Here is a 13326-nt window from a genome sequence, read left to right as displayed (position 1 = left end):
TGGCCCGCCTGCGCCCGCCTGCTCCCGCCGCGTGCTGACTTCCGCTTCCGGATGGTACTTCCCAGGCTCTCGCTGTTGAAGCTCAGCGGTCGTCATGGAGTTGTCGGGCGAGTACGTCGGGCTGGATGGGCAGCCGCAGCTGCTGCGGGTGCCCTGTGAGACGCCGGACGACGCGGACCCTTTCCAGGGCCTGCTGTCTGGTGTGGCCCAGATGAGAGAGCTGGTGATCGAGCTCTTCGGCCCCCTGGTACAGCAGGCAGCGCAAGACCAGGAGGCGGCGGCTCCAGAAGAGGCCATGGACGGTGAGCCCTGAGAAGGTGCTGGAGCGACAGGAGGGCGGGGCAGGGGAGCCCGGGGAGAGTGGCGGACTTGGAGAAAGCCTCGAGGGAAGAAGAATCCAACTAAAAATTGTTATCGTGTTATCTGGGCTGCTTCTACTTAAGCGTTTTCGCGACTCTTTCCATTTATGCCAAAGCGGGGAGGTGGGGGGGACCCATGCTGAGTGCCTAGTACCCTGCCAGGCGCTGGGCTGTGCTCTTGGAAAAGAATGAATGAGGTGAATGCCGCTCAGTTCCTGGCCTTGTGGAACTCTCAGGCTGGTGGGGTTAGACAAGCAAACACTTACTACAGACTAGAAGTATGACCCCAGGGCCTTCTGTAAATACTGCACGCTCGGAGGACCCAGGAAGGCTTCAGAAAAGGGGCGTGACTTTTGAGGTGGGGGTTGAAGGATGAAAATGAGCATTCCCCGGGTTGAAATTACAAACATGTTAGGGAGACTGCCATCTATCGCAGAATCGGTTATGAAGACGTCAGTTTAAGGAGCTCTAACTCCCAGGGACTCCTTTCCCCTATCCCATTTTAGAAGGCACAGTTTGAAAGGAGAAATGTGAAATTCAGGTGAATACAAAAAAAGGTAAGGTACATTTTCTGCCCTGAGCTGAAGAACCCAAGAATTAAATTCTTGAGTCAGGACTTAACGCCTCTAAAGAGGGGCTTAAACTGTACTGTACTGTACTTTTTTTTTTTTTTCCATCTTGACAGTTACAGATAATGTGAACTCAGACCATTATACTGAGTGCAGACAATAGATTGGTGCCATGAATACGTTAATTGGGTGTTGCCACCTACCTTGAAAGTGAAGTCCTGTTTCTTGGCTCCAGAAGTACTTCTCTAATCTGTTGAAAGTGTTGTCATTGGATTATAGCTAGAGCCATTTCTTAAAATACTGGAAAAATAGCCGCCACCTATTCCATTAATGTCAGGTCTGTAGTGTCTCTGTATTGGAGAACATGTTTTTGTATATTAAATGAAGACCCCATAAAGCTTAGGTTTGAATTTCCTTTGTTAAAAGTAATAGAGATTGAAATGGTACATTTTTGTGTTACAGGAATTCTATCTCAACAAATGTCCAAAATTTAAAAATTATTAACAATTACTAAAGAAAAGTGTTAGAACTCTAAAAAGTACTAAGTAGTGAAATGGGGTTACAAATAATCCAGTTATCAAATATGCAAAGGATCTGAATAGACATTTCTCCAGAAGAAATATACAAATGGTCAGTAAGCTCATGAAAAGATGTTCAGCGTCACTGGCCATCAGAAAAATGCTAACGAAGACCACAATAAAAAACCCATCATGCTCACTAGGATGGCTGTAATCAGAAAGAACAATTACAAGTGCTGGCTAGGATGTGAAGAAATTGGAGGCCTTATACATTGGTGGTGGAAATATGAAATGTTATGCCTTCTTTGGAAAACAGTTCGGCAGTTCCTCAAATAGTTAAACATAAAGTTATATGAGCCAGAAATTCCACTCATTCCATTCCTAGTTCTGCACAAAGAGAACTGGAAACATACATTCACATGAAAGCATATTCATGAATGTTCGTAGCAGCACCGTTTTATAATAACTAGAAATTGGAAACAGCACAGAAGTCCATCACCTGATGTGGATAAACAAAATGTGGTGTATCCATCAGTGGAGTACTGTTCAGCAATAAAAAGGAAGTACCAATAAACACTACAGTGTGAATGAACTTTAAAAATATGTTGAGTGAAGAGAGGCAGACAAAAAGGCCACATATTTTATGATTCCATTTACATGAAATGTCCAGAATAGAGAAATCTATGGAAGTAGAAAGTGGATTAGAGGTGGCCAATGGCTAACGGGAATGGAAAGTGGTTGTTAATGGGTGTGAGATTTCTTTCTGGGATGATGAAAATGTTCTAGAATTAAATAGTGGTGACAGTTGGTCAACCTAGGGAATATACAACAAATCAAGAAATTGTACACCTTAAAATTTAAAATCTATCATCACTTTTTTTGGAGATACAATTCATATACCTTAAAGTGAATTTTATGGTCTATGAATTTTATCTCCCCAAAAAAGTGATAAGAAATATTTCAAATACCAAAATTCTTGAAATCTTTTTAACCATACATACTTTAATCTGTTATATGCATGATTTTATTAACCCTTAAAGTTGAAATATCATTATCAACCATTTTAGCAGTCTCTTTCTTTGAACCACCAAACATATTGTCATACAACAAATATTTATTTTAAAAGGTGATGATGAAGATGATGCAGAAGATGAAAATAACACTGATAACAGAACTAACTCAGATGGACCATCGGCAAAACGGCCCAAACCACCATCTTAACAGTAGCTTTTATGAAATTTTAAAGGCTGCTACTATATCTGAATTACCACACAGTGACATTTAGGAAAGACTTGAGCTCTAATTTGGAAAAGCATTTGTTTTATTCCCCTAGGACAACTTTGTCAAAGAAAAAAAGTTTCTTCGGTTTCCAGCAAAGAAAGATACAATAAATGTTTAGAAATGAATCTGCTTTCTTGAATGAGAAGTAAATTTCAGACCATGTAAATAAAATAGAACACTTAATGATGTATAAAATCCTCTTCTAAGTTGGCAACTGAATTTTTATTGTTTTCTGCTTTTTAAACAACCATTGAATGAAATTGTGTGATGTCTACATCTTTTGGCTTCTGCTTGTTATAAAAAATACATGTCAGTTCTTGGACAATAACATTTGAAAGAACCATGTGATACGAGCAAGTGGTGAAAATTGGATATTAAATTTAAGAACGGTAGTTCTGTGTAAGAAGAAGGAAAATGGGAAGAGAAGTACTGAAGGAGTGAGATGAGCTCTTGAGAGAGACCCAAGGAAACCTAGAATCCCCACTCACCCAGTATTCAGACCTCCAGAGATGATATCATTCAACAAATATATATTTAACTTGTACCTGAAGAGAGCAAAGTTGGGTGTGATTTTATGCTGTAACATGTTATGTACATAAACACAGATGTAAGTCTTTAACTTAAAACAATCTGTATTGACTATAACATAAGGTATTTCTCATCCTGTATCCATGCTTTGATTTTGCTTACTGAAGTACGATTGAATCCTTTAAAATACATATATATTCCTAAAATGTGTTTGTGTTCCTTCGTGCTTGTCGGTGGGACGAAGACATTTTTTATTTACTGTGCATGTTTCCTGATTCATTTATGTAGCTAAAATGCAAAGAAATCAAGTAGCATACATATAAGGAAATACAAATCGTTACAGAATCTTAGAAGTAACCTTACAGGGGTGCCTGGGTGGCTCAGTGGGTTAAGCCCTCTGCCTTCAGCTCAGGTCATGATCCCAGGGTCTTGGGATGGAGGCCCACATCTGGCTCTCTGCTTGGCAGGGAGCCTGCTCCCCGCAACCGCCCCCCCCCCCCCGCCTGCTTGTGATCTCTGGCAAATAAATAAATAAAATCTTAAAAAAAAAAAAGTAACCTTACATATTATATGATTTATTTCTGAAATGAATTGAATCTTAGAATAGGTGTTTGTCAGGCACCTGGGTGGCTCAGTCATTAAGCGTCTGTCTTCGGCTCAGGTCATGATTCCAGGGTCGTGGAATCAAGCCTGGCATCGGGCTCCCTGCTCGGAGGGAAGCCTACCTCTCCCTCTCTTCACTCCCCTGCTTGTGTTCCCTCTCTCACTGTGTCTCTCTCTGTCAAACAAATAAAATTTAAAATGAAAAACCTTGGGGCGCCTGGGTGGCTCAGTCGTTAAGCATCTGCCTTCGGCTTGGGTCATGATCCCAGGGTTCTGAGATCAAGCCCTGCATCAGGCTCTCTGCTCTGCAGGAGGCCTGCTTCTCCCTCTCCCACTCCCCATGCTTGTGTTCCCTCTTTCACTGTGTCTCTCCCTGTCAAATAAATAAAATCTAAAAAAAGAAAAAAAACTTTAAAAAAATTACAAAAAAAAAAGATTACCAAAGTACTTTCCCAGTTACACATACTGAAGTCTATAGCTTAGAAGGTACATGCTATTAAGGAAACTGAATTTAGATACCTTTTAATATTTCAATATCTTTTTTTTTAAGATTTTATTTATTTATTTGACAGAGATCACGAGTAGGCAGAGAGACAGGCAGGGGCATGGGGAAGCAGTCTCCCCACTGAGCAGAGAGCCCAATGCAGGACTCAATCCCAGGACCCTGGGATCATGACCTGAGCTGAAGGCAGAGGCTCTAACCTGCTGAGCCACCCAGGTGCCCCTTCATATCTTTAAAGTATTGTTTCACTTGGAACATCAGCCTTCCACTTAAGCCCATTTATGTAACCAAAGCAATACCAAATAGGAAAAAAAAAAAAAGCAGCTAGAAAACGTTTGGGTTTTTTTTTCTTGTTTGTTTGTTTAAAGATTTTATTTATTTATTTGAGAGGGGGGGAAGGACAGCACAAGGGGGATAAGGGGCAGAGGGAGAAGCAGACTCCCTGCTGAGCAAAGAGCCCAATTCCGGGCTTGATCCTGGAACTCCGGGATCATGACCTGAGCTGAAGGCAGATGCTTAATTGACTGAACCACCCAGGCGCCCCTAGAAAACGTTTTCTAAATAGAAATTTCCTTGTTTAGTTTGTGATAATGTCTCTAATGTTGGCATTTCTACTCAGCTATTGACTTAAAATCTTTTTCTACGTATAATCCTTTAAAAAAAACAACTTGCCAACATAGTTAAAATAGTTGATATATTTTTAAATTTTCTTTCTTTTTAAAAGTTTATTATTTTGGGGCACCTGGGTGGCTCAGTCAGTTTAGTGGCTGCCTTCGGCTCAGGTCATGATCCCAGGGTCCTGGGATTGAGCCCCATGGAGGGCTCCCTGCTCTGTGTGGAACCTGCTTCCCCCTCTCTCTCTCTGCCTGCCTCTCTGCCTACTTGTGATCTCTGTCTGTCAAATAAATAAATAAAATCTTTAAAAAAAAAAGTGTATTATGACTTTTTTTAGTAACCTCGACACACAACGTGGGGCTCAAACTCATGATCCTGAACTCAGTAGTCACATGATCTATGTCATCCAGGTGCCCTAAAATAGTTCATATTTTTAAAGCAATAGCTGAGCTTTGCTCCTGAATATTTTGTTTCCTTCTTTGTTTAGTAGATATATTTATAAAGAAGAAATTTCAAGATATTTGCTCTTACAGTCCAGTGTTTTGAGATCTGGGTTATAGGTTTGATTGATCTTTTCCTTAATTGTAATACTGAATTCTAACTCTAATACTGCCTTCTTGATACATGAGGTACATGTGTGACAAAAAATATCAGTGTGAAGGACCAGTATAGAAGAAATGGCTTGCCTGGTTTTCTAATTTGCTGCCTTCTAAGGGTACAGACATAAGCTATAGGCAAGCAAGATAGTTAATCTCTGAATTTCTTTTGAATTTACTTTTGTACAGGAAAGTCAGCCTCAGGGTACTACCTAAAAATAAGCTTGACCCCAGACTTAGATAAATACTGTGAGGCATGGAGTGTAAAATGTGAAATATATGGACATATGCAACAGATTGTTTTTCTAGAAGTGCTTTTGTTTTGTATTAAGAAATAATGTGTATTTTTTAAAAGATATATTTATTCTACAGAGAGAGCACATGAGTGGGAGGGGCAAAGGGAGTGGGAGAGAGAATCTGAAGCAGATTCTGTGCCAAGCAGGGAGCCCGACCTGGGGCCCAGTCCCACCACTCTAGGACCTGAGCCCAAACCAAGAGTTGGTCACCTAACCAACTGAGCCACCCAGGCGTACCAAGAAATACTTTTTTTTTTTTTTTTAAGATTTTTTATTTGACAGCACAAGCAGGTGGAGCAGCAGGCAGAGGGAGAGGGAGAAGCAGGCTCCCCACTGAGCAGAGAGCCAGACGTGGGGCTCAATCCTAGGACCCTGGGATCATAACCTGAGCCGAAGGCAAATGTTCAACTGACTGAGTCACCAGGTGCCCCAAGAAATACTTATTTAATAGAGTTTCATGGAACCTATTATAATAGGTTGCTGTTGTTTGTAAGTTAGGAAGTTTGAAGATTTTTTTACAAAATCACTTGGGAAAAAGAGTACTTGGCTGGCTTAGTTGGTAAAGCCTGCAACTCTTGATCTCGAGTCATAAGATTTATTTATTTGACAGACAATGAAAGTGGGAATACAAGCAGGGGGAGTGGGAGAGGGAGAATGCTGGGCTCCATCCCAGGACCCTAGGATCATGACCTGAGCCAAAGGCAGATGCTTAACAGACTGAGCTACCCAGGGGCCCCTAGAATCAAGATTTTTAATGACAAAACAAAAGCACAAAACTCTGAAAAGAAAATGGAGTAATAGTTTTTATAGTCTCAGAGTGAGGAAGGTTTCCTGAGCAAGATTTGTTAAAATACAGAAACCATAATAGAAGAGATTAGTAATTATAGCATAACGAAAAATTGGGAACATTTTATTAACAAGGCTAAAGGACAAAGAGGGAAAAGGTATTTTGTATTTTCAGCACAAATAAGAATGACTGCCTTTTATAGATCTCATATGTACCAATCAGAGGGACCAGAGAAGTGGGCAAAAGAAGGGAATGGCAGGAACATAAGAAATCCACATGGCTTTTAATTGAAAAAAGGTGCTACTTCAAATAAAATCAAAGCCACAATGTAATACATTTTTTACTTTTCAGACTAAAAGATCAAAAGTTTTGATGCAATACTGAACTGGAAAGGATGTGAGGGGCATACAATACTGATGGTGAGAGTGTGATTTGATACAAGCTCTTTGAAAGCCAAGTGGGCACTTCTGTCAAAATGTTAGAGGTATTGTTCTTTGACTGAACAATTTCATTTATAGAAATGTATCCAGTGATAATAGCACACACATGCACAGATCTATTTACAGCACTATTCATTGTAGCATCATCCTTAGTAATAAGACTGTAAAGAACCTAAATGCTCACTTGCAGACTCTGGTTAAATAAAAACAGAACCTAAATGTCCATTCTCAAGACACTAGTCAATTAAATAAAAATAGAATATTAATATAATAATTTTGCATGACCATTTAAAAAGACCAAAATGTAGCTCTGTGTATTAAAGAGCAATCTCTAGGATGTGCTGGTAAATGAAAACTAGTAAATGAAAACAGCGTGTAGAAAGCTACTCATGGAGGATATTGGCTAGATACACATTGGATATCTAAAAGGTTAGCCAGGGGCATGGGTGGCTCAGTGGTTAAGCCTCTGCCTTCGGCTCAGGTCATAATCTCAGGGTCCTGGGATTGAGCCCCACATCAGGCTCTCTGCTCAGCAGCGAGCCTGCTTCCCCCTCTCTCTCTCTCTGCCTGCCTCTCTGACTACTTATAATCTCTGTAAAATAAATAAATAAAATCTTTTTTTTTTTAAAGATTTTATTTATTTATCTGACAGAGAGACATCACAAGTAGGCAGAGAGGCAGGCAGAGAGAGAGAGAGGAGGAAGCAGGCTCCCTGCTGAGCAGAGAGCCCGATGCGGGACTCGATCCCAGGACCCTGAGATCATGACCTGAGCCGAAGGCAGCGGCTTAACCCACTGAGCCACCCAGGCGCCCAATAAATAAAATCTTAAAAAAAAAAAAAAAAGGATAGCCAGAAATCTGCTGAGCAGAGGGGTTTGGGTTGGGAATAACAGAGAGACTTTTCACTGTACACTCTTGTTCTCTTTGCATTTTAATTAGCAATAATAACGCCACAGATAAACCTCATTGGCTACGATACTGCCACTGCGCAAAGCTTCTCTTTGCATTTTAAAGAAACATATTTTGTATTTTTCTACACAAATACAGAAAAAGTTACTGTTCTTCAAAAGTTATTGAAACTGTCAAATGATCTTTTAATTTTTTTATTTTATTTTTTATTTTTAAAAGATTTTATTTGTTGGGTGCCTGGGTGGCTCAGTGGGTTAAACCACTGCCTTCGGCTCAGGTCATGATCTCAGGGTCCTGGGATCGAGTCCCACATCGGGCTCTCTGCTCGGCGGAGAGCCTGCTTCCCTCTCTCTCTCTGCCTGCCTCTCTACTTGTGATCTCTCTCTGTAAAATAAATAAATAAAATCTTTAAAAAAAAAAAAAAAGATTTTATTTGTTTATTTGACAGAGATCACAAGTAGGCAGAGAGGCAGGCAGAGAGAGAGGAGAAGCAGGCTCCCTGCTGAGCAGAGAGCCCCATGCGGGGCTTGATCCCCAAACCCTGAGACCACGCATGACCTGAGCTGAAGGCAGAGCTTAACCCACCGAGCCACCCAGGCACCCCGATTTTGTTTTTTTTAAGTAAGCTCTATGCCCAAAGATCCAGCGTCACATGTTCTACTGACTGAGCCAGCCAGGCACCTCAATTTTTAATTTGAAAAAATTATACTTTAAATTTAGTAAGGGTAGACCAGCCATATTAACAGTTTAATACATTTGTCATGTAAGTAATTCAGGGCAAAAATTAACTAATCTAGGGTGCCTGGGTGGCTCAGTGGGTTAAAGCCTCTGCCTTCAGCTCAGGTCATGAACCCAGGGTCCTGGGATCGAGCCCCACATTGGGCTCTCTGCTCAGCAGGGAGCCTGCTTCCCCCTCTCTCTCTCTCTGCCTGCCTCTCTGCCTACTTGTGATCTCTGTCAAATAAATAAATAAAATCTTTAAAAAAAAAGGAAATGGGGCGCCTGGGTGGCTCAGTGGGTTAAGCCGCTGCCTTCGGCTCAGGTCATGATCTCAGAGTCCTGGGATCGAGTCCCGCATCGGGCTCTCTGCTCAGCGGAGAGCCTGCTTCCCTCTCTCTCTCTCTGCCTGCCTCTCCATCTACTTGTGATTTCTCTCTGTCAAGTAAATAAATAAAATCTTTAAAAAAAAAAAAAAAAGGAAATGAAAATAAAATTAACTAATCTAGACTTAAAAACCAAAACAAAGGGATGCCTGGGAGGCTCAGTCAGTTAAGTGTCTGACTCTTGATTCTGGCTCAGGTCATGATCTCAGGGTCATGAGATTGAGTTCCAAGTCCGGCTCTGGGCTGGGCATGAAGCCTGCTTACGAATCTCTCTCGGGGGCATTTGGGTGGCTCAGTGGGTTAAGGCCTCTGCCTTTGCCTCGAGTCGTGATCCCAGGATCCTGGGATCGAGCCCTGCATGGGACTCTCTGCTCACCAGGGAGCCTGCTTTCCCCCTGCCTGCCTCTCTGCCTACTTGTGATCTCTGTCAAATAAGTAAAATCTTTAAAAAAAAAAAAAAAAAAGAATCTCTCTCTTCCTGTCCCTCTCAAAAAAGGAAAGAATAAAAAATCAGGGCACCTGGGTGGCTCAGTCGAACAGCTGACTCTTGATTTGGGTCAGGTCGTGAACTCAGGGTCATGGGATGAGCCCTGTGTTGGGCTTCACGCTCAGTGCAGAGTCTGCTTAAGATTCTCCCTCTCCCTTGGCCCCCTCCACCTGTGCATGCACACACTCTCTCTCTTTCAAATAAATAATCTTTTAAAAATCTTTAAAATTCTTTTTTAAAAAATCTTTTAAGAATCTTAAAAAAAGAAAATTAAAAAAAAAATCCAGGAACATCTGGGTGGCTCAGTTGGCTGAGCATCTGTCTTTGGCTCAGGTCGTGATCCCAGGATAGATCCAGCCCTGCATCAGGCTCCCTGCTCAGTGGGGAGCCTGCTTCTCCCTGTCCCTCTGACTGCTGCTGTGCCCACTTGTGCACATGCTCACTCTCTCTCTGTCAAATAAATAAAATCTTTTAAATAAATAAAATAAAAATCCACATTTCCCCTCTGACTACTACTTTGTCAGAAAAGGGAGCAGAACATGACTCCTATAGAGGTAAGGAAAGTGCACTAATATGAGGTAGGACACCGTTTAAAAAAAAAAAAAGGTGGGGCGCCTGGGGGGCTCAGTGGGTTGAGGCCTCTGCCTCGGCTCAGGTCATGATCCCAGGGTCCTGGGATCGAGCCCCACATCGGGCTCTCTGCTCAGCAGGGAGCCTGCTTCCTCCTCTCTCTCTCTGCCTGCCTCTCTGCCTACTAGTGATCTCTGTCTGTCAAATAAATAAAATCTTTAAAAAGAAAAAAAAGAGGTTTTTCTAAAACCGATGTGCCTAGTTTTAACCTTGAAAAAGATGCCCTCTTGCCAGTGCATTATTCTCAAAGTATAAAATGAATTTTATAGTGTTGCCCTAGCTCTTCCAGTTCTCAGGTGACCTTTGGGATCAGAATTGCTCTATTTAAAGACATGTCCCAGGGAACAGTGAATACTAGAATGTAAGCTTCTATTTAAAAAGTAGCAGCTCACATTGGGGCAGCAACAAGGCCATCGGGGTACAATTTTAAATAGAAATTAACTCCAATGCAAAAAGAAAAACAGAAATTTACTCCAGTGCCAAAAATTCTGCTGGAAATGGAACTAACTTCTCAAAACACATTATGATTTTAAGTGAGCCATTTATGGGGCCAAGATACTGCCTTAAACTCCAGAGTGCCCCAGTGGTGGGCTGTAGCTCTAAGAGGTCGGCATGACACTTGATGATTCAGAAAACTGTTATCTTCATGATTGTAACTTGAGAATTGCTCAAGACTCTAATCTCACCACCTCAAACCTTGTTTGTAAGTGTGGTTTATGTTTTTGGGTTGTTTTTTCTTTTTCCTGCATGAATAAGGAACATCCCTAGACAACCAACATCATAGCTGCTGGCAAAAATAAATGGACTCCATTTAAATCTTGGCCTCAGAAAGACTATATCACTACGTGCTAAAACCTGAGAAAGCTTAACCACTAAACTTATCTTGAACATGTGACAGATGGGACTTTGCACTTAGTAGAAAATGTTAACTTTAACCTTTATGTTCTCTGGAGAGCAAACCAGATTGCTCTGCAGTCTAATGAACGAGGTATTCAATGGCAGTAAAAACCAATTATTACTCATGTAATAAATAATTATGAGCACCTACTGTGTGCTAGGCACTGTTCTAGGCACAGGGTATACAAACAAGAGTGAAGAGACAAAATCCCTGCCCTCATGGAGTTAGACAAAATGTGTAACGTGTCATGTGATGTTAAGTGCGTGGAGAAAAACAGGGAAGGAGGATGCTTAATTTTAAACAGGCTGGTCAGAGGCAGCCTCAAGGCTGACAACTGAGCAAAGGGTTGAAGACAGTGATAGAGCCTTGGCCAGGGCTGAGCAACCAGACAGAACATACCGAGTGCATAAGCCCTGAAATAGGTTTTTCTGGTACATTCTAGAATCAGCAGGAAGATCGGTGAGGCTAGAGTGGGATGAGGGGTGGACAGAATAGTAGAAAATGGTCAAGAGCCACTTATTTAGGACTTTGCAAGCCATGTTAAGAACTTTTGAGTTTTATTTTCAGTAGGGAAGCTATAGGAGGGGTTTTGAGAGAAGTAACATTTTAAAAGAATCTCTTGCCACTTGTTCGATAGACTTAGAGGGGACTTGAGCAGATTTTGGTGCGGAGAGAAATGAAGAGCTTGGTTTTGGACAGGTTAAATCTCAGATGCCTGGTAAGACATCTTAGTAAATGCCAAACAGGCAGCTGGATATCCAAGTGTGGAGCTCAGGAGATATGCAAGGTAGTAATATAAATTTGGGCACTTGAAGCCATAAACCAGGATAGGATGACCAAGGGGATTGAGTATAGAGATGAGAACTGGAGGATGTCAACATTCAGAAACTGGGCAAAGCCCCAGGGAGGAGCCAGCAAAGGAGACAGGAACAGTTGAAGAGGAAGAAGGCGAACCAGGGAGGAGTCTAGAACTGGAGTAAAATCGGGTAGCTGCTAGCCACATGTGGCTGTTTGTACTAATTAAAATTTAAAGTTCAGTTCCTCAGTCACATTAGCCACATCTCAAGGGCTCATTTCATGCAGCTAGTAGCTACTGATTTGGACAATACAGATATAAAACAGTTCCATCATCACTAAAGCTCTATTGGACAGCAGTGATCCAAAAACCAACTGAAGAAAATATCTCAAGGACAAGGGGTGAGTCTTGACCATTGGGTGATGTGTAAGTGATCAGTGACCTCTTGACAACAGGAAAGTTTTGGTAGAGTGGGAGGCAAAACCCTGATATAATAATCTGGTTCAGAATAATCTGGAAGGGAGGAACTGGAGCCAGAAAATACACCTTGTTCCTGAACTTGGCCTCTGGCAGGCAGCCGCCTACAGTCTACTCTGTATGATCATGTCCACACTTGACACCGCCCCTGGAGTGGAGGGCCTGATAGGCCCCTCATGGGGCTCCCAGTGCTGCTTGCCCAGATCATCTCAAGCTGCCATAGGAACAGCTCAGTTGGTTAAGTGTCTGACTCTTGATTTCAGCTCAAGTCATGATCTCAGGCGAGATCAGGCCCATCAGGCTCAGTGTGGAGTCCGCTTGAGATTCTCTCTCCCTCTCCGTTGCCCCCCACTTTTAAAAAATAAAATTAAAAAACTGGTGGCATCTTTAAAACTAGAAAAGTAATATAGTGACTAAAGCTCCAAGAATTACATGTTTCTCCAATTTAATTATCTATTCTCTATCCTGCCACATTCAAAAACAATAAAATATCTGGCATATTTCCATGAAAAACACACAACAGGTTTTACTTCATTTCAGATGTGGTTGCAAATAAGGTGACTTATTAAGCAACTAGGGGGAAGAATTAAGCAACTAGGGGATATTAACTTTTTATTTCTGGAAGCAGATATTCAATTATGAATTCTGGGATGCTTGTCCTTTCCCTAAAATCCCTGAAGCACTTCCTATATTTCCATGTATCTAATCCTGTACTCACTGCTTACTGTACTGATGTAAATATGAAATCAATAACTTGATACAGGTTTCCTCTCCATCAGCTTAACCTCCTCCTCAACCTAATCACTGGATTAATTTCACCCTTCCCTCTACAAAGAATGCTTGGATCTATTAGAAATTTTTTTAAAGATTTTATTTATTTATTTGACACAGAGGGAGAGTGAGCACAAGCAGGGGTAGTGACAGGCAGAGGG

At 41.5% G+C, this 13326-nt stretch overlaps 1 protein-coding gene and 1 pseudogene across 2 annotated transcripts; one reads left to right on the top strand and one right to left on the bottom strand.

The window, feature by feature from the left end:
• On the top strand, nt 1-3461 carry GON7 (GON7 subunit of KEOPS complex). Of its 2 annotated transcripts, none has more exons than XM_032345106.1 (2): nt 1-302; nt 2573-3461. In XM_032345106.1, exons 1-2 carry the CDS (start codon nt 95-97, stop codon nt 2665-2667), a joined length of 303 nt encoding a protein of 100 aa, XP_032200997.1. In that variant the 5' UTR covers nt 1-94; the 3' UTR covers nt 2668-3461. The 2 variants fall into 2 exon arrangements, 1 of the variants encoding a protein (XP_032200997.1); XR_004286172.1 differs by having other exon boundaries at nt 186-317; nt 2573-2683.
• A 4457-nt stretch (nt 3462-7918) lies between these two features.
• Nucleotides 7919-8090, bottom strand: LOC116592099 (annotated as a pseudogene).
• Between the last annotated feature and the right edge of the window lie 5236 nt (nt 8091-13326).

This window comes from Mustela erminea, chromosome 5 (genome assembly GCF_009829155.1).
Source record: "Mustela erminea isolate mMusErm1 chromosome 5, mMusErm1.Pri, whole genome shotgun sequence".
Classification (NCBI taxonomy): Eukaryota; Metazoa; Chordata; class Mammalia; order Carnivora; family Mustelidae; genus Mustela; species Mustela erminea.
Note: the sequence above shows the minus strand (reverse complement) of the source record. Positions and strands in the feature narration are given on the sequence as shown.